Source organism: Oncorhynchus tshawytscha, linkage group LG26, assembly GCF_018296145.1.
Source record: "Oncorhynchus tshawytscha isolate Ot180627B linkage group LG26, Otsh_v2.0, whole genome shotgun sequence".
In the NCBI taxonomy this organism is placed as follows: Eukaryota; Metazoa; Chordata; class Actinopteri; order Salmoniformes; family Salmonidae; genus Oncorhynchus; species Oncorhynchus tshawytscha.
The window spans coordinates 15,456,672-15,477,906 of record NC_056454.1 but is presented as its reverse complement, the minus strand read 5'-3'; the positions used below and the strand labels follow the sequence as shown (position 1 = coordinate 15,477,906).

Sequence of the window (21,235 nt, the reverse complement as noted above, 5' to 3'; positions counted from 1 at the left end):
TGTATTTTCCTTCTCTCTCTGTCTTTTTCCTTCTCTCTCTGTCTTTTTCCTTCTCTCTCTGTCTTTTCCTTCTCTCTCTGTCTTTTTCCTTCTCTCTCTGTCTTTTTCCTTCTCTCTGTCTTTTTCCTTCTCTATGTCTTTTTCCTTCTCTCTCTGTCTTTTTCCTTCTCTCTGTCTTTTTCCTTCTCTCTCTGTCTTTTCTTCTCTCTGTCTTTTTCCTTCTCTCTCTGTCTATTTCCTTCTCTCTCTGTCTTTTTCCTTCTCTCTGTCTTTTTACTTCTCTCTCTGTCTTTTTCCTTCTCTCTCTGTCTTTTACTTCTCTCTCTGTCTTTTTACTTCTCTCTCTGTCTTTTTCCTTCTCTCTGTCTTTTTTCCTTCTCTCTGTCTTTTTACTTCTCTCTTCTTTTTACTTCTCTCTCTGTCTTTTTCTTCTCTCTCTGTCTTTTTTCTTCTCTCTCTGTCTTTTTCCTTCTCTCTCTGTCTTTTTCCTTCTCTCTGTATTTTTCCCTTCTCTCTGTCTTTTTCCTTCTCTCTGTCTATTTCCTTCTCTCTGTCTTTTTCCTTCTCTCTGTCTTTTTCCTTCTCTCTGTCTTTTTCCTTCTCTCTGTCTTTTTCCTTCTCTCTGTCTTTTTCTTCTCTCTCTGTCTTTTTACTTCTCTCTCTGTCTTTTTACTTCTCTCTCTGTCTTTTTACTTCTCTCTCTGTCTTTTTCCTTCTCTCTGTCTTTTTCCTTCTCTCTGTCTTTTTCCTTCTCTCTGTCTTTTTCCTTCTCTCTGTCTTTTTCCTTCTCTCTGTCTTTTCCTTCTCTCTCTGTCTTTTTCCTTCTCTCTGTCTTTTTCCTTCTCTCTGTCTTTTTCCTTCTCTCTGTCTTTTTCCTTCTCTCTCTGTCTTTTTCCTTCTCTCTCTGTCTTTTTCCTTCTCTCTCTGTCTTTTTACTTCTCTCTCTGTCTTTTTACTTCTCTCTCTGTCTTTTTACTTCTCTCTCTGTCTTTTTACTTCTCTCTCTGTCTTTTTCCTTCTCTCTCTGTCTTTTTCCTTCTCTCTGTCTTTTTCCTTCTCTCTGTCTTTTTCCTTCTCTCTGTCTTTTTCCTTCTCTCTGTCTTTTTCCTTCTCTCTGTCTTTTTCCTTCTCTCTGTCTTTTTCCTTCTCTCTGTCTTTTTCCTTCTCTCTGTCTTTTTCCTTCTCTCTGTCTTTTTCCTTCTCTCTGTCTTTTTCCTTCTCTGTCTTTTTCCTTCTCTCTGTCTTTTTCCTTCTCTCTGTCTTTTTCCTTCTCTCTGTCTTTTTCCTTCTCTCTCTGTCTTTTTCTTCTCTCTGTCTTTTTCCTTCTCTCTGTCTTTTTCCTTCTCTCTGTCTTTTTCCTTCTCTCTGTCTTTTTCCTTCTCTCTGTCTTTTTCCTTCTCTCTGTCTTTTTCCTTCTCTCTGTCTTTTTCCTTCTCTCTGTCTTTTTCCTTCTCTCTGTCTTTTTCCTTCTCTCTCTGTCTTTTTCCTTCTCTCTCTGTCTTTTTCCTTCTCTCTGTCTTTTTCCTTCTCTCTCTGTCTTTTTCCTTCTCTCTCTGTCTTTTTCCTTCTCTCTGTCTTTTTCCTTCTCTCTGTCTTTTTCTTCTCTCTGTCTTTTTCTTCTCTCTGTCTTTTTCCTTCTCTCCTTCTCTCTCTTTTTTCCTTCTCTGTCTTTTTCCTTCTCTCTGTCTTTTTCCTTCTCTGTCTTTTTCCTTCTGTCTTTTTCCTTCTCTCTGTATTTTTCCTTCTTTCTCTCTCTCATTTCAAATGTCTTATTATGTTGTAACGATGTGCAAATAGTTAAAGTACAAAAAGGAAAATAAATAAACATAAATTTGGGCTGTACTTACAATGGTGTTTGTTCTTCACTGGTTGCCCTTTTCTTGTGGCAACAGGTCACAAATCTTGCTGCTGTGATGGCACACGGTGGTATTTCACCCAGTAGATATGGGAGTTTATCAAAATTGGGTTTGTTTTCAAATTATTTGTGGGTCTGTGTAATACGAGGAAAATATATGTCTCTAATATGGTCATACATTTGGCAGGAGGTTAGGAAGTGCAGCTCAGTTTCCACCTCATTTTGTGGGCAGCATGGCTTCTACTGAGAGCCTGGTCTGCCTACAGCAGCCTCTCTCAATAGCAAGGCTATGCTCACTGAGTCTGTACATAGTCAAAGCTTTCCTTAAGTTTGGGTCAGTCACAGTGGTCAGGTATTCTGCCACTGTGTACTCTCTGTTTAGGGCCAAATAGAATTCTAGTTTGCTCCGTTTATTTGTTAATTCTTTCCAATGTGTCAAGTAATTTTATTAGATTTTTCTCATGATTTGGTTAGGTCTAATTGTGCTGCTGTCCTGGGGCTCTGTGTGGTCTGTTTGTGTTTGTTGAACAGAGCCCCAGGACAAGCTTGCTTAGGGGACTCTTATCCAGGTTCATCTTTCTGTAGTTGAAGGCTTTGTTATGGAAGGTTTGGGAATCACTTCCTTTTAGGTGGTTGTAGAATTTAACGTCTCTTTTCTGGATTTTGATAATTAGCGGGTATCAGCCTAATTCTGCTCTGCATGCATTATTTGGTGTTTTACGTTGTACACAGAGGATATTTTTTGCAGAGTTCTGTATGCAGAGTCTCAATTTGGTGTTTTGTCCCATTTTGTGAACTCTTGGTTGGTGTGCGAAATCCAGTACTCACAACCATAAAAGGGCAATGGGTTCTTTAACTGATTCAAGTATTTTTTTGCCAGATCCTAATTGGTAGGTCAACATTTTCTCTTCCTTTTGATGGAATAAAAGGCCCTTCTTGCCTTGTCTCTCAGCTCGTTCACAGCTCTGTGGAAGTTACCTGTGGCGCTGATGTTTGGGCTGAGGTATGTATAGTTTTTTGTGTGCTCTAAGGCAACGGTGTCTAGATGAAATTTGTGTTTGTGGTCCTGGCAACTGGACCTTTTTCCAAACACCATTATGTTTGTCTTACTGAGATTTACTGTCATGGCCCAGGTCTGACATAATCTGTGCAGAAGATCTAGGTGCTGCTGTAGGCCCTCCTTAGTTTGTGACAGAAGCACTAGATCATCAGCAAACAGTAGACATTTGACTTCAGATTGTAGTTGGGTGAGGCCAGGTGCTGCAGACTGTTCTAGTGCCCTCGCCAATTCGTTGATAGATATGTTAAAGAGGGTGGCGTTTAAGCTGTATTCCTGTCTCACCCCACGGTCCTGTGGAAAGAAATTATTGTGTTTTTTGCCAATTTTAACCGCACAGTTTTTTGTTTGTGTACATGAATTTTATAATGTTGTACATTTTTCCCCCAACACTACTTTGCATCAATTTGTATAGCAGACCCTCATGCCAAATTGAGTCAAAGGCTTTTTTGAAAACAAACAAAAGCATGAGAAGACTTTGCCTTTGCTTTGGTTTGTTTGTTTGTCAATTATGGTGTGCAGGGTGAACACGTGGTCTGTCGTACGGTAATTTGGTAAAAAGTCTATTTTAAATTGTATTTCCAGAACGGGTCTGCTGTTAATGATAATGATTTTCTTCGGTTTTCTGCTTGAAATTTTTAGATTTGTTAGGGAAGCTGAGAAGTCAAATATACTGTTTAGGTTTTCTACTACCAAGTTTACACCTTCACTATTACAGTGGAACATTTTTTCCAGGAAGTTGTCTAAAAGGGATAGAATTTGTTGTTGCCTAATAGTTCATCGTTTTTTGTTAGGTTTCCACACTACATTCCTTCCACCTATAGCATTTCTTAATATTACGCAGTTCCTTTGGCTTTGATGCCTCATGACTGAGTATTGCTCTGTTCAAGTAGATTGCAATTTTGCTGTGATCTGACAGGGGTGTCAGTGGGCTGACTGTGAACGCTCTGAGAGACTCTGGGTTGAGGTCAGTGATAAAGTAGTCTACAGTACTCCTGTCAAGAGATGAGCTATAGGTGTGCCTACCATAGTACTTCCCTTGAAAACTACCATTGACTATGTACATACCCAGCGTGCGACAGAGCTGCAGGAGTTGTTACCCGTTTTTGTTGGTTATGTTGTCGTAGTTGTGCCTAGGGGGGCATATGGGGGAGGGAATGCTGTCATTCACTCCAGGCAGGTGTTTGTCCCCCTGTGTGCTGAGAGTGTCAGGTTCCTGTCCGGTTCTGGCATTTAGGTCACCACAGACTAGTACATGTCCCGGGGCCTGAAAATGATTGATATTCCCCTCCAGGATGGAGAAGCTGTCTTCATTAAAGTCTGGGGATTCTAGTGGGGGGGGGATATAGGTTGCACACAGGAGGACATTTTTCTCTGTTAAAGATAATTTCCTTTTGAATTTCTAGCCAAATGTAAAATGTTCCTGTTTTGATTAATTTAATAGAGTGAGGTAGGTCTACTCTATACCATTTTTTTTTTTAGCATAACCCCTGAGTCCCTTCCCTGTTTCACACCTGGTAGTTTGGTGGATGGGACTACCAGCTCTCTGTAACCTAGAGGGCAACCAGTTTCTTGTAGGATGACAATGTCTGTATTTCTTTGGTGATGTCCAGGTTCCTACTCTTTAGGCCAAATGCAGATGACCTCAGGCCTTGGATATTGCAGGATGAGATAGTGAAGGCTTTTTGTTCCATAAAGTCTCCAATGTTGTTGTTTGTGTGGTTTGGCTCTCTCGCTCTGCATTTACCCTCGTTTTTCTCTCTCTCTCTCCTCCTCTCTCTCTCTCTCTCTTGCTAAAGTGTTGTTATTTTCCTGACAGCATCTTAGACTTTTTTCACACCAACAGCCCACGCACATCGAGTGCCAGCAGGTCTTGCATGGCAAATCGATTCCCCCTAATGCCTCCGCGCCGCCGGCAACCCGCCCCGACAACCCCGACCATCATCTTAGCAGGCGCGACCGCTTCATGACCCAAACCCCTCTGCGTTGCTAACACACACACACACACACACACACACACACACACACACACACAGGCCGTCCCCACTGAAAGATGATGACAAGGAGGACAGCCAGTACTAGAGGGCAAGCAATGACCCAAAGGCTAGCCGTGATGCTGAGAGCGTTAGCAACTTGTTCGGGAGCCATTTTGGGTCATAGTCCTGTATTTAAAAGAACACGCCTAACAACATGTAGCAGCCTGTGTACCAGAGTTCCTGCTAGAGGAGAGAAAGAGGAGGCAAGCCGTTTTTGATGTATTATTGTTCCACCTACTCACCTTGCCTTCATCCTTCGGGCTGTCACTCAGATGGACCACGGGCCCTGGATGTGCTTTAGTTGCTCTGTGAACAAGAGGAGGAGAGAGAGAGGGCTTATCAGGTCATGAGCATGAGTGCAGATGTTTCAGAATGATAGTCAAGGGAGCGTGTGACTGGCTGCCATCCAGTTAACCTGAATCTACTTCCTGCATCTGCTGTTACCAAAGAGATAGACGCTCCAGACCCACAGAGCACCCGCAGAATGTCTTAGTGACCAGTGGCCTTCAGCGCCCAGCACCAGAATCGACCAGACGTTCACTATTAGACCTCACCATACAATGCACAAGCCCTGCGATAGACTAGAGACCTGTCCAGGCGGTGTACTCGTACATGAATCTGCCTCACACTACAGAAACAGGAGATAGGCTCTTACTCTTATGAGGCGTTCCGGCTCGCACAAGCCAAGGCCAGTGCAAGGCTACTTACTTACTTACTTATACAATGCACAGTGGCAGTTGACTGTGCCGGCATACTCCAGTTAAAATGTTTATGTCCTCCTGAACCCTGATCTTTTGTTTCTTGGCAACAACAGTGCCCTGGATGGTGGTCGTTCCTGAGTAGAAGGACTCTGAGGCAATGACATCTCTGGCATGGTTTAAGATATTTTATTTTACCAGGCAGATCAATTAAGAACAAAATCGCTCAACAGCATATTCGCCAGCAACCTGGTCAGTGTCTCGTTGAATAGAATAGAGTAGAATAAAGACGATAAATCACATTAGGTTCATGGTTGTATTCTTTTGTCGGACAAATGATTGGTTCATAAACCGCGGTCTAGGTGAAGGAAAGTTAGATTGAAACGCGCTTTCACCATGTTGATATTGCAAAGTAAAGGTTGTGTTGAATGGACTTGAGAGAACGAAGGGACTCGGAGTCCTTACAGCTTTACAGGGTATGAACTGCGTAGAGTTGCTTCATTGGCTACTCAGGGTTCAGCGTCTGGAGCGGCAACATTTCATTAAAACAGTGCAATGTAAACACTTCACACAACAGCCAGACAGACAGAGAGAGACCTGGACTGGCCTGACCCCGGCTATCACCACGCGACGCTAGCCTGGGCAGAATCACAGTCTTACAGCTGCCGACTTCAGACAAAGAGAGGCAGGCAAACCCAATCAGAGGAGACTGGCCACAAATTACCACCGCTGTCGGGAAACACACAGACACCTTGTGCTCTGGCAGGTCCCAGGGAGCCATGGCAACACCAGAACCCAGTGGGTTTGTTGTTGTCGGCTGGTGAGCTCATCTATTATAAGCCATTACAAAAACACATGTTCTCAATTCATCACAAAGACATTAGTACGTGTTATTTCTGCTGATTCTTTTAGGCTTCACATCTCTATACCCCTTTCACATTTTTATGAAATTGCACTTCCTCAGCCTCCTTCACTTTTAAATACCCATTGCTATCGGTTGTTGTTTGTTTGATTTCACCATATAGGTATTGTGTTGCTGCAAAATGAATTGCCTCATTGAGGAAACTAAAGTTCTCTGAACCTGAATTCGTTCATGACAATCCTTGAAAGAGGTTCTGCGGGAGTACACCAGACTGAGTCTCAAAGGAAAACGCCCAGGTTCTCTAGTTGGAGATCATTTCCAACAGTTTTAACACCCTTAGATTTGTCTGTGTTGTGTTTGGATCTCATGGTAAAAACGTGGCTCCCCTGAGGGAGAGGTCACCACACCAATCTGTCCGAGTGTCCTCCTTTTCGCCGACTCATCACTCTGCCAGCTTGCACACACACGCATGCTCATGCTCATTCACACACACACACATACATACATACATACGCTGCAAGCCTTTGTAGAAGCTGCACAGGGCTGGCAGGTTTAGGTTGGCTTTTCTTGGTCGGCATGGTAACGGCGGGATGGGATGACGAGGAGCTACCAGAAGGGGAAATATCTACATCCTGTCGAGAAGATTCCACCCCGTCTGAAAAGGGCCTCGACCGTCTACGCTGAGACATTAATTATTCAACCAATACCCCCAATTCTCTTGTCACAGAGTACACATACACAATGTGAGAATCTCAATTACATAATCCTCTCTCCTCGCCTCCTTCTCAGAACACTTTGGAGGAGAAGGTCAGATGGGAGGGACTTTTGGGTTTCTCATTCAATGGGCTTTGAGAAGGAGGCGAGGAGATAGAAGAGAGGACGCAAGGAGTATGCGATTGAGATTCCCCCAGAGAATATCCAACCATGAGAGCTCAGGTGAAATGACCATTTTTTTTTCATGCTTGTTTTTCAGATGAGCACGCTTTGTCTGACAATGAATAGAAAAAGATAATGAAAATCATTATTTCTTCAGGGCTCACAAAGGATTAGGGTATTTTCTGTTCCTCAGCCTGCTGAGGGTGTGAATCATTTCTTTAGAGCAGGATTAGAAACGTATTGCTCCTGAAAGACACCAGACAAAAGAGACAATTATAAAATGCTGTAGGTTGCATTAGTCATTTTCCCTCTCTTTGTGGTATGTGTGTGAGTGGGGGTGGGCATGTTCTGTGATGACAAAATTAAAAGGCCAACGTGACACACCTGAAATAGATAGGGCATGATGACACAGTGCAGAAAGTACAGAAAGAAAAACCCGCACAAGGTACAGTACCAGTCAAACGTTTGGACACACCTACTCATTCAAGGGTTTTTCTTAATTTTTTACTATTTTCAACATTTTATAATAATAGAAAAGACATCACAACTATGAAATAACAATAATGAAACGGAATCATGTTGTAGCCAAAAAAAAGTGTTAAACAAATCAAAATCTATTTTATATTTGAGATTCTTCACAGTAACCACCTTTTGCCTTGATGACAGCTTTGCACACTCTTGACATCCTCTCAACCAGCTTCATGAGGTAATCGCCTGGATTGCATTTCAATTAACTTCTTGGTTACAGGGGGCAGTATTGTCCGGATGAAATGCATGCCCAAATTCAACTGCCTGCTACTCATCCCCAGAAGATAAGATATGCATATTATTAGTAGTTTGGATAGAAAACACGCTGAAGTTTCTAAAACTGTTTGAATCATGTCTGTGAGTATAACAGAACTTATTTAGCATGCGAAACCCAGAGGACACTCTCTTTTCAATGGTTCTTCATTGGGAATCCAGATTTCTAAGGGACCTTCTTGCAGTTCTTACCGCTTCCACTGGATGTCACCAGTCTTTAGAAATTTGTTGAGGTTTTTCATTTGTGTAATGAAGAAGTATTGCCATCTTGAACGAGGGTAACTTGAAGTGTACTGTTAGATAGAGGCGTGTGACCAGAAAGCATGCTTCAGTTTGTTTTCTTCCTGTATTGAACACAGATCATCCCGTCTTCAATTTTATCAATTATTTACGTTAAAAAAGACCTAAAGTTGTATTACAAAAGTAGTTTGAAATGTTTTGGCAAAGTTTACAGGTAACTTTTGAGGTATTTGTAGTCACGTTGCGCAAGTTGGAACCGGTGTTTTTCTGGGTCAAACGCGGCAAATAAATGGACAATTTGGATATATATCGACGGAATTAATCGAACAAAAGGACCATTTGTGATGTTTATGGGACATATTGGAGTGCGAACAAAAGAAGCTCGTCAAAGGTAAGGCATGAATTATATTTTTATTTCTGCGTTTTGTGTCGCGCCTGCAGGGTTGAAATATGATTTTCTCTCTTTGTTTACTATGGTGCTACCCTCAGACAATAGCATCGTTTGCTTTCGCCGAAAAGCCTTTCTGAAATCTGACATGTTGGCTGGATTCACAAGTGTTGCTTTAATTTGCTATCTTGCATGTGTGATTTAATGAAAGTTAGATTTTTATAGTAATTTATTTGAATTTGGCGCTCTGCATTTTCCCTTGGCCAGGTGGGACGCTAGCCCACATATTCCAGAGAGGTTTTAACAGGTGTGCATTGTTAAAAAATAATTTGTATAATTTCTTTCCTTCTTAATGTGTTTGAGCCAATCAGATCAGTTGTGACAAGGTAGGGGTGGTATACAGAAGATAGCCATATTTGGTAAAAGACCAAGTCCATATTATGGCAAGAACAGCTCAAATAAGCAAAGAGAAATGACAAATCATTACTTTAAGACATGAAGGTCAGTCGATATGGAAAATTTCAAGAACTTTGAAAGTTTCTTCAAGTGCAGTCGCAAAAACCATCAAGTTCTATGATGAAACTGGCTCTCATGAGGACCGCCACAGGAAAGGAAGACCCAGAGTTACCTCTGCTGCAGAGGATAAGTTCATTAGAGTTAACTGCACCTCAGATTGCAGCCCAAATAAACGCTTAAAGCAATAGACACATCTCAACACCAACTGCTCAGAGAAGACTGCGTGAGTCAGGCCTTCATAGTTGAATTGCTGCAAAGAAACCACTACTAAAGGACACCAACAAGAAGAAGAGACTTGCTTGGGCCAAGAAACACGAGCAATGGACATTCGACTGGTGGAAATCTGTTCTTTTGTCTGATGAGTCCAAATTTGAGATTGTTGGTTCCAACCACCGTGTCTTTGTGAGACACATAGTAAGTGAACGGAGGATGGAGGAGGAGGTGTGATGGTGCCTTGCTGGTGACACTGATTTATTTGTAATTCAAGGCTCACTTACCCAGCATGGCTACCATAGCATTCTGCAGCGATGTGTCATTACATCTGGTTTGAGCTTAGTGGGACTATCATCTGTTTTTCAACAGGACAATGACCCAACACACCTCCAGGCTGTGTAAGGGATATTTGACCAAGAAGGAGAGTGATGGAGTTTTGCATCAGATAACCTGGCCTCCGCAATCACCTGACCTCAACCCAATTGAGATGGTTTGGGATGAGTTGGACCGCAGAGTGAAGCAAAAGCAGCCAGCAAGTGCTCAGCATATGTGGGTACTCCTTCAAGACCGTTGGAAAATTATTCCAGGTGAAGCTGATTGAGAGAATGCAAAGAGTGTGCAAAGCTGTCATCAAGGCAAAGGGTGGCTACTTTGAAGAATGCAAAATATAAAATATATTTTGATTTGTTTAACTTTTTGGGGGGTTACTACATGATTCAATATGTGTTATATCATAGTGTTGATGTCTTCACTATTATTCTACAATGTAGAAAAGAGTAAAAATAAAGAAACACCTTTGAATGAGTAGGTGTGTCCAAACTTTTGACTGGTACTGTATATGCTGTTCCTTAGCTTCAGTCAGGCATAATGGACATTTTGTATTTATGTAATATTTTCAGTAGAATATCTATTTCTTACTGAATTAAACACCAATACAGGACTATGTGTACATTCAGAGGGTAGCTGGAATCTATTCTGCAGTTCTACCAAGTATTCATACCACTTACACAGATATTTTGACAGCAACTAAGTGGGGAGAAATTTGGGAAGTGGTTTACTCCACATGATCTCTATTCACCGGATGGCCTATAATATTATAGCTGATGAGGATAGATGGTAAGTTGCATTAACATCAACATGAAATGTGGAGGAAACTGAGAGCTGGGTGAACGAGGCTCAGGGCTTTGGGAATAGGCGCTCCTGTGTCAATATTTGCTGGCCCTGCAGTAACGACAGTCCTCGATCTGTTCGACGCAGAAGGGGAGAATCCCAATTGCATACTCCTTGGCCCCTCTCTCCTCGCTTCCTTCTCAAAACCCATTAGAGGAGAAGGTCAGAAGGGAGCGATCTCTGGTTTTCTGATCCAATGGGTTTTGAGAAGGAGGTTAGGAGAGAGGACGCGAGGTGTATGCAAATTGAGATTCTCCCAAGGACTCTCTCCTCTTTATCTCTCTCTCTCTGGAGAAAAGCCTGGTTGGTGGTGACAAACTAATTTCCCAACAGCCTCTGGTCCCCCAGCCAGCCAACCAGCCAGCCAGCCAAGTTGAGTACAATCATGACACACACACACACACACACATCGCTTCTGTTGTGTGCAAGTATTTTTATGTGTATCTCTGCACAGCGACTTCAACAGACAAGATACCACAACGTTCTTTTTTATTTGCTGCGGTAACCATGTGTTCTTCTCCACTCATTTCCTGTTAGGTGTCAGGCTTTACTCCTCTTGTGCCTCACTAGATTGACTAGTGAAAAGACTGACATGCAAGAGGACGTGGAGGGAGGAGGAGGTGGTGGGAAGAAGAGAGAGAGAGGAGGGAGGAAACGTAGCATGTGTCTCTTGTTATCAGACGTGCGCCTGGGTTCCGCCCCTCAGGGATTTCTGTCTCAATTTAGGCTGCTGCCAAAACCGGCAGGCGTTAACCAGTGAGATTGCATTAGACTGATAAACTCAGGCCTAATTAGAAAATAATGGGCTCATTAAGGAAACACACGAGCCATTACTGCAGTCATTCAAAGGTATAGGAAATCAGAGACTGAATGCTCGCACAAGGAGCTATATACAGAACAGTAAACGTTCTGAAATAACCATCTGACATCATTATGACTCATATTTGAATAGCTGATCCGTCTTTTTGTCTTTGTCTTCTTGTGTTCCTTTTTCGTACAACACGGTGGACATTTTTGTCTTGTGAAATACAATGAGGAGTGAGGTAGGAGCCCCTGTGTCTTCCTAAAGAAGCTATGTTCCCATCAGGCTTCCCGCTTTCTTCTTTGATTTGAGGCTGTGCTTTTCTTTCCCTGGTTTTATTACACAGACACTACATCTAAAGCCTCGTAGGAAAAGACCCAGACTAGAGCATTTAGGGTAGTAGGGGGTTCTGGCCCCATCCTGGGAGCTGTGAATAAAGGACAGCTGGCACTTACTTTAAATTAGCCCTTATTGGGGGGGAAGAGAGAGAGAGAGAGAGAGAGAGAGAGAGAGAGAGAGAAAGAGGGGGAGAGAGGGAGAGAGAGAGAGAGAGAGAGAGAGAGAGAGAGAGAGAGAGAGAGAGATAGAGATAATAGTTGAGTGATTGATTGCTTCCAAGGAGCCAGAATGAATTGGGTATATTGTCTTTGCAACCCATTGGGGGAATCAGCCAGCATGCTAGTGTGATGTTTATGTGTCCGATACATCCTCTTCCTGCCAGCAATGCAGCTCTATCGAGATGGATGCAGTGTACTTGCCGTGTCTCCCACTTCTGATAATGGAAAAGCAAATTCATTTTGGATCACAAGTGCCTCACTTCTCAGTCAATACTCAGGAGGGCGGGCAGATACACACATCATGTAATGAGTGTTTTGGTACGGGCTTTTAGGAAAAAGAGTCCTGCTCAGAAAAGCTCCACTTTAAATAAGTGATGTGTGTCTTAGCGTGTGTGTGTTGAGCTGAAAATCTGTATAATAACATCCTCCACCTCAATTTAAAAGGTCCAAAGCAGTCGCTTTAATCTTAATATTAAATCATTTCTGTCACGCCCTGATCTGTTTCACCTGTCCTTGTTATTGTCTCCACCCCGCTCCAGGTGTCACCCATCTTCCGCATTATCCCCTGTGTATTCATACCTGTGTTCTCTGTTTGTCCATTTCGTCTTGTTTGTCAAGTCAACCACTGTTTTTCAGCTCCTGCTTTTCCCCAGTCTCTCTTTTTCTTGCCCCCCCCTGGTTTTGACCCTTGCCTGTCCTGTCTCTGAGCCCGCCTGCCCGACTACTGTGCCTGTCTCTGAGCCCGCCTGCCGTCCTGTGTCTGTTCCCCTATACTCTGGATTCTCGACCCCTGCCTGCCTTGACTTGTCGTTGCCTGCCCCCGTTGCTAAAATAAACTGTGATAATTCGAGTCTGCATCTGAGTCTTACCTTGATCCCTTAAAATGGTCAAAAAGAAACATGGCTTCTTAGCAGAGTCATTTCTCAAACAATAATTTTGCTAGGACTGTCTGGGAGTGGTCTGAGTCAGGAGGGGGAAAATTAAAACTTGCTGTTATTGGTGGGTTTTGGAACTCTCTTTCTTATTGGTCGATTAACTAATTTATCGCCTGATGATGTCACCAGCTAGGCCAAAACTCCCTCCTAACAAAACAGATTGAGATTTCAGGTGCTTTTCAAACAGCTCCTACACCTCATAGTGTGGAAATATAAACATATTTTTAAACCCACAGGGGATCGCATTTTTGACTGCACTGGGCCTTTAAGCCTGAAAGTGCATATGGTAAATGTCATGAAAATAAACATCGGGGATATGGTTTTTGCTGTTCCAATTTAATACTTGTGCAAAGTTATATTTAGTTCCACCATATGCATACGGAAACACACACACGTTAACACGTGCACACACACACACACACACACACAAACACATTAGCTCCTCACACACCTCCGTCCTCCTCGAGCATGACGGAGAGGGAAAAAACAAACCTCATTCCTTCCCCTCTGCAGTTCATTTCCATTAGAGGCATGCTTGATGCTTTCCCTGTGAAGGAGCACAGTGTGCGTGTGTGCGTGCGTGCGTGGGTGGGTGTGTGTGTTTGTGAGAGAGACTCATCTTCATACATACTGAGTGGAAAGCAGTTCAACACAGTCAGACAATACAGGCTTCATTGGCTCTGTTTAAACACGTTGATGAGGACGAAACATTATTGTTCCACTTTTATTGAACTACTCTTTAAAACCCACTTAACGCATGTTAAAAGTAGTCGTAGTTATTGCATGAGCATCATCTAACACTGGCATGGTGTAAGTGAGCAAAGTTAGTTTGCCAAACCTTCAGCTAGGGTTAGTTGACAAATGAGTTGACGTGGCAGTGCAAGAGGCTTTAGGATAGAACAAGGGCTAGTGTTGGGCCAGTAACCGAAAGGTCGCTGGTTCAAATCTCGAGCTTACTAGGCGTTGAGCGAGGCACTCAACCCTAGTCACTCTGGATAAGACTGTCTGCTAAAGGACTCAAAGGTCATATTAATGATACCAACGTCAACAACTGCTGACGACCATGTGAGGGATAATCAACGAGGGGCTATGCGTTCTCTGGACAATAATGCGCGGTGTGAAAGGTATGTGCCACAACGAACAATGGAGTGGCACCAACCTTCCGTAGAGTTGCATTATATTCAGAGAACGCATGAAGCGTCAACTGAAGCAACTAGCGAGTTTACTAGATAGCTGTTGTAGTTGCAAAGGTAACTGAACAAGCAGACATGCTAGCTTAGCTGACCAAACCATCAGTCCTCCTAAATGTTAGCTTGCTATTTTGAAAATCGAATATTGAACAATGCCAATGATGTTTTCAATTAGATTTTTGATTTCAAAGGCAGCCAAACATATGAACGTTTGACAACACGGCCGGTTATTGCCATGTATTACAGAGAAATAATGCACACTAGAAATGAGCCAATCAGAAACTAGTACTCAACAATGTTGTGGTATAATACATGATACTAATTAACATACATTCCAATTAAGCAGGAGGATTCGGATATATGTTTGGTTAGCTCCCACCCAGTGGTAGACTCCTGAGCCTGCCATTGGAGCGACTGACAGACCCATTGAAATCCAGTCTGCTTACTTTGGCTAAAACTGTCAAGTCAAGGCACAAAGCCACCGCGGTGGATGGGACTAGAGTGAAGCATGATTGACACTACAGTGGTGGGCATGTCAGACTAACACCCGAGGGACAAGGCATAGGTGAATGAAGCCTACAGAACAGACTTCCTGTGTGTGACAGGGAAGAGACTCATTGGACTAGGTGTCTGAAGGCTCTGTCTGGATATGTCACTTATAATAATACATTTATCAGATGCTTTTATCTAAAGCGACTTACAGTCATGTGTGGATACATTTTATGTAAGTATGGCCCCAGCGGGAAACAAACCCATGACCCTTGGCATTGCAAGTGTCCCGCTATACTGACATAGCCATACAGAACCACTCGTGTCTACTACTTAAGCAATAAGGCACACGAGGCAGTGCTATGTCATGAATACAGTCACAGGTAAATGCCATTGTTCGGCCCGACGAGATAGCGGACACAGCACTGCCTCGCGTGACTTATTGCCTTCACAATTTTTTTTTACCAACATATTAAAATAACAATGAATTACATATTTCCATTAAAAAGTTATTTTGATATGTCAGTTCATACAATTTCATTATTCCATCAGTGATGTAGTCTGGATAAAAATCTGGTTGTTAGCGCTTTTGATCATGTTGCTACAGATGCAACCTGGTCTTCAGTTATTTTGGAATAGTTGCTATGCAAAAGGACTGGTCCTCAGTTCTAAACTAAATCTGCTGTACAGGCTGAATAACGTTCTTGTCACTTGCTAGATAGCTAACCCAGTTAGATAGCTAACCCAGTTAGATAGCTAACCCAGTTAGATAGCTAACCCAGTTAGATAGCTAACCCAGTCTACATTTTTGTTTGCTTTAGCTTTTTTCTATTGTCATTTGGATATGTCTATGATCATGACGTTGATACAGTACTTATTTTTTGACTGTCTCGTCTCATCTGGGCTCCTTTCACTCTATGTATGGCACTACAGAGATAAAAAAGTGACACATTGCTTCTGAGGTAGAACAGGCAAACAGCAAGGCTTATATTAACCCCGCTGTACCAAACTAACCCACTGTTCCTAGGCAGTTCACCCACTGTTCCTAGGCCGTCATTGAAAATAAGAATTTGTTCTTAACTGACTTGCCTAGTTAAATTAAATGAATAAAAATGCTAGGCTAATATTAACCCTGCTGTACCAAACTAAATACTAGGCTTATATTAACCCCCGTTGTACCAAACTAAATGCTAGGCTTATATTAACCCCCGTTGTACCAAACTAAATGCTAGGCTTATATTAACCCCCGTTGTACCAAACTAAATGCTAGGCTTATATTAACCCCGCTGTACCAAACTAAATGATAGGCTTATATTAACCCCCGTTGTACCAAACTAAATGCTAGGCTTATATTAACCCCGCTGTACCAAACTAAATACTAGGCCTAAATTAACCCCGCTGTACCAAACTAAATGCTAGGCTTATATTAACACCCATTGTACCAAACTAAATGCTAGGCTTATATTAACTCCCGTTGTACCAAACTAAATGCTAGGCTTATATTAACTCCCGTTGTACCAAACTAAATGCTAGGCTTATATTAACTCCCGTTGTACCAAACTAAATGCTAGGCTTATTTTAACCCCGCTGTACCAAACTAAATGCTAGACTTACATTAAACCCAACTGTACCGAACTAAATGCCAGGCTGGAAACAAGGGGAAATAATGTGTGAGTTGAGATAAATACAAGAAATGATTCGGACAGTAACATGAACATGATATTCTTATGGAGGCACAGTGATCATTTTCAGATGGAACTGTTAGCAGGCATAGATGTGTCTAATGGCCAAAATAGCACAGCTTGGAATGCTGCTCATCCAATCAGCATTCAGGATCCAAACACTACTGGTTTTATAAATGATTGTTACACTGTATGACTGTTCCTTCTGGTCAGCATACCAGGTGCTGCTTATGACGACAGCTTCAACCAGAGCCAAGTACAGTTGAAGTCGGAAGTTTACATACACTTAGGTTGGAGTCATTAAAACTTGTTTTTCAACCACTCCACAAATTTCTTGTTAACAAACTATAGTTTTGGCAAGTCAGTTAGGACATCTACTTTGCGCATGACACAAGTACTTTTTCCACCAACAGTTGTTTAAAGACAGATTATTTCACTTATATTTAACTGTATCACAATTCCAGTGGGTCAGAAGTTTACATACACTAAGTTGACTATGCCTTTAAACAGTTTGGAAAATTCCAGAAAAAAAAACAGCCAAGAACTCAGAAGAAAAATTGTAGACCTCCACAAGTCTGGTTCATCCTTGGGAGCAATTTCCAAACGCATGAAGGTACCACGTTTGTCTGTAGGAACAATAGTACGCAAGTATAAGTATAAACACCATGGGACCACGCAGTCGTCATACTGCTCAGGAAGAAGACGCGTTCTGTCTCCTAGAGATGTACGTACTTCGTTGCGAAAATTGCAAATCAATCACAGAACAACAGCAAAGGACCTTGTGAATTTGCTATAGGAACGGGTACAAATTATCTATATCCACAGTAAAACGAGTCCTATATCGACATAACCTGAAAGGCCCCTCAGCAAGGAAGAAGTCGATGCTCCAAAACCACCATAAAAAAGCCAGACTACGGTTTGCATCTGCACATGGGGACAAAGATCGTACTTTTTGGAGAAATGTCCTCTGGTCTGATGAAACAAAAATTGAACAGTTTGGCCATAATGACCATTGTCATGTTTGGAGGAGAAAGGGGAGGCTTGCAAGCCGAAGAACGCCATCCCAACCGTGAAGCACGGGGCTAGCAGCATCATGTTGTGGGGGTGCTTTGCTGCAGGAGGGACTGGTGCACTTCACAAAATAGATGACATCACGAGAAAGGAAAATTATGTGGATATATTGAAGCAACATCTCAAGACATCAATAGAAAGTTAAAGCTTGGTCGCAAATGGGTCTTCCATACGGACAATGACTCCAAGCATACTTCCAAAGTTGTGGCAAAATGGCTTAAGGAAAACAAAGTCAAGGTAAGCCCTGACCTCAATCCTATAGAAAATTTGTCGGCAGAACTGAAAAAGTTTGTGCGAGCAAGGAGGCCTACAAACCTGACTCAGTTACACCAGCTCTGTCAGGAGGAATTGGCCACAATTCACCCAACATATTGTGGGAAGCTTGTGGAAGGCTACCCGAAATGTTTGACCCAAGATAAACAATTTAAAGGCAATGCTACCAAATACTCATTGAGTGTATGTGAACTTCTGACCCCATGGGAATGTGATGAAATAAATAAAAGCTGAAATAAATAATTCTCTCTACTATTATTCAGACATTTCACATTCTTAAAATAAAGTGGTGATCCTAACTGACCTAAAACATATCATTTTTACTTGGATTAAATAAAAGGTCAGGAATTGTGAAAAACTGAGTTTAAATGTATTTGGCTAAGGTGTATGTAAACTTCCGACTTCAAATGTATTTAGAGAGTTACTTGGGACATTGAGGTTTCTGCATTATGATGCATTTACACTACAAAATTATATGGCACCCATGTTAGCACCCCCATTAACATTACACAGGGAATATTTAAACAATGCTATGTAACTGAATTTCTGGAATCAGAACCATTTTCAACATAAGAAAAGTTGGCCCAACTCTGTAAATATAGGTCTATGGCTTCAACTAACTAAATACCAGGCCTTCTGTGGCTCGAATTTCCTGGCTAGTCACTGTCATCATCATCATCATCATCATCATCATCATCATCATGATCATTATATTATCATCCACCCAACAAGACCATTGTCACTGCCGTGAACTCAGTATTAAATAGAATAGAACATTATCATCATTATGGTCATCATCATTACAACAATCCTCAGAATATTATCACCCACACAACAAGAACTTCATAACAGCTCTCAACTCAACGTCATCCCACAGTAGTCGTCATCATTAGGTTATCATTGACTATTGAACATTTGTGTATGTTAGATGATTCAACTCACAATTCTATGGCCTTGTTCCACATGATGACGTATCCAGACAGAACGAAGGACTCGATGTTGACGATGTGTGTATTGCCACGCTCTGTGCCCACGTACAGCCATTTACTCTGGAAGGGGAGGTGGCAAAAAGTGATCCTGAGGAGGACAAATAAACAGCAGCGTTAAAATACGATAACATTTGATATAATGATTTGGATTATGTTGTGTTTTCAGTTAAAATTGTAAAAAAATAAATAAACAAATTGCTTCTTAGCAGAGAGCATTTTCTCAAGCAAAAATGTTGCCAGGACTGTTTGGGATTGGTCTGAGTGAGGTGGTGAAAACTGAAAACAAGCTGTTATTGGCAAAGAGGTTTGGAACACTCTTTCTTATTGGCCTATTAACTAATTGACCATCCATGCATAGTGTTGTCCACTACAGGATCATTTCAGTTAGTGAAACTCCCAAAGTCATTCCATCCATGCATAGTGTTGTCCACTACCAGATCATTTCAGTTAGTGAAACTCCCAAAGTCATTCCATCCATGCATAGTGTTGTCCACTACAGGATCATTTCAGTTAGTGAAACTCCCAAAGTCATTCCATCCATGCATAGTGTTGTCCACTACCAGATCATTTCAGTTAGTGAAACTCCCAAAGTCATTCCATCCATGCATAGTGTTGTCCACTACTGGATCATTTCAGTTAGTGAAACTCCCAAAGTCATTCCATCCATGCATAGTGTTGTCCACTACCGGATCATTTCAGTTAGTGAAACTCCCAAAGTCATTCCATCCATGCATAGTGTTGTCCACTACCAGATCATTTCAGTTAGTGAAACTCCCAAAGTCATTCCATCCATGCATAGTGTTGTCCACTACCGGATCATTTCAGTTAGTGAAACTCCCAAAGTCATTCCATCCATGCATAGTGTTGTCCACTACCGGATCATTTCAGTTAGTGAAACTCCCAAAGTCATTCCATCCATGCATAGTGTTGTCCACTACCAGATCATTTCAGTTAGTGAAACTCCCAAAGTCATTCCATCCATGCATAGTGTTGTCCACTACCAGATCATTTCAGTTAGTGAAACTCCCAAAGTCATTCCATCCATGCATAGTGTTGTCCACTACCGGATCATTTCAGTTAGTGAAACTCCCAAAGTCATTCCATCCATGCATAGTGTTGTCCACTACCGGATCATTTCAGCACCGTTTTGATTGGGACAGCGCCACCGCGCTGCTTTGAAACAAGCCTGGGGACTAGTCTTGATACATCATTCAATGTCTGATTTCTGTTTTCACTGAATTTCCATTTGGATATTAGTTAGACTACGATTAGGCTGGGGAAATGTTAGCTAAGTAAAGGTGAGTGCTGTTCATGATCATCTCGACGAGTTGGCTAGTTGATCTTGACTAATTGATCATCTTGACTAGTTTATTTCGAACATTTTGCCATGTTAGGTAGTAGCCTAGGCCTACTCCCGACCAAAAGGCTGACTTGTTTGATAATCAATCCATATGATTTTGTTTCACTGAATCTCTGTCTTTACAGGCTATTTGGTTAAATGGCTTCTGGCTGGGCAAATAAGTGGAAGTTGTATGGCTCATCTATTAGTTGGGTCATATATCACTGATCAGAAACATTTAGTATGCAATAATGTAGCCTAAATCAAGAGTAGGCCTATTATTTTGCTCGATTGTGTATAGCCTATGCAACTCCAAAAGCCAGCAGAGGTTGTGAAATATGAACAGGAGACTAACATGAAGATAGGTCTCTACGCCTTCTCCCAAACAAAGTGTACACAAAGTGTACATAGGACAGAGATGAAAAATGGATCCAAAAAGGATGGCCTTTCTATATGGCAGTGGTTTCACGTACTTCCCCGTGTTGCTGTTTGGGAAACATTATTTTATTCTGTTAAATTCCATTATATACTTACTATAAAATATATGTGTGTTGACTGGGATCGGGTAGATGTGTCTTGTCTGTTTAATTAACAAAATAACTAACTATTGCTTTCAATTGGATGGAGCAGCCATGGTTGCACAGAACCGTAACATAGGTCTACTCAAAATATGCCATTATTTTCTTCTGATAATATATTGTATTAGTCTTATGTTTCTTAGTACCTGCTTAAACAAATTGAATATAGATAAACATTTTCTGGTGTTTATTCTCAATTGATTTATTCAAATAGAGGCCCACCCATATCTGCACACCACTACTACTTGTCACCGGCATGACGGCACAGGAGCTATAAAAGGCATATGCAGGCAAGAATGTGGTCAAATGGGCCTGTTTGTAAGGGAGTCGTATAAACATTGGCCAAACACGTTTCCAGGCAAAAATACCGTAAATCCTGCGTGCAAGCAGTATATCACTAAAAGGACATTATCGTAATTTTCACACTTTCATAGTATTATTTCAACCTCATAGTGTGAAAATATATACTGTATTAAACACAGAAAATCACGTTTGTGACTGCACTGTGCCTTTAATTATTCCTCCTCCTTAACCTATTCGGCAGCAGTCATCAATAAGTCACGCATCATTACCCTGAGACAAACAGAAGCTAATCACAAGTGGTCAGTATCATTGGGA

General features: G+C 41.7%; 1 protein-coding gene across 8 annotated transcripts in view; it reads right to left on the bottom strand.

Annotated features, from left to right (window-relative positions):
- Positions 1-21,235, bottom strand: part of stxbp5l (syntaxin binding protein 5L) — a 219,727-nt gene that overhangs the window by 62,491 nt on the left and 136,001 nt on the right. For all 8 annotated transcript variants that reach the window (XM_042306775.1, XM_042306778.1, XM_042306776.1 and 5 more), the window contains exons 5-6: positions 18,654-18,788; positions 5,191-5,254 (exon numbers count right to left, since the gene is read on the bottom strand). In XM_042306775.1, coding sequence (XP_042162709.1) covers positions 5,191-5,254; positions 18,654-18,788 — 199 coding nt within the window. The remainder of the gene's footprint in view (positions 1-5,190; positions 5,255-18,653; positions 18,789-21,235) is intronic.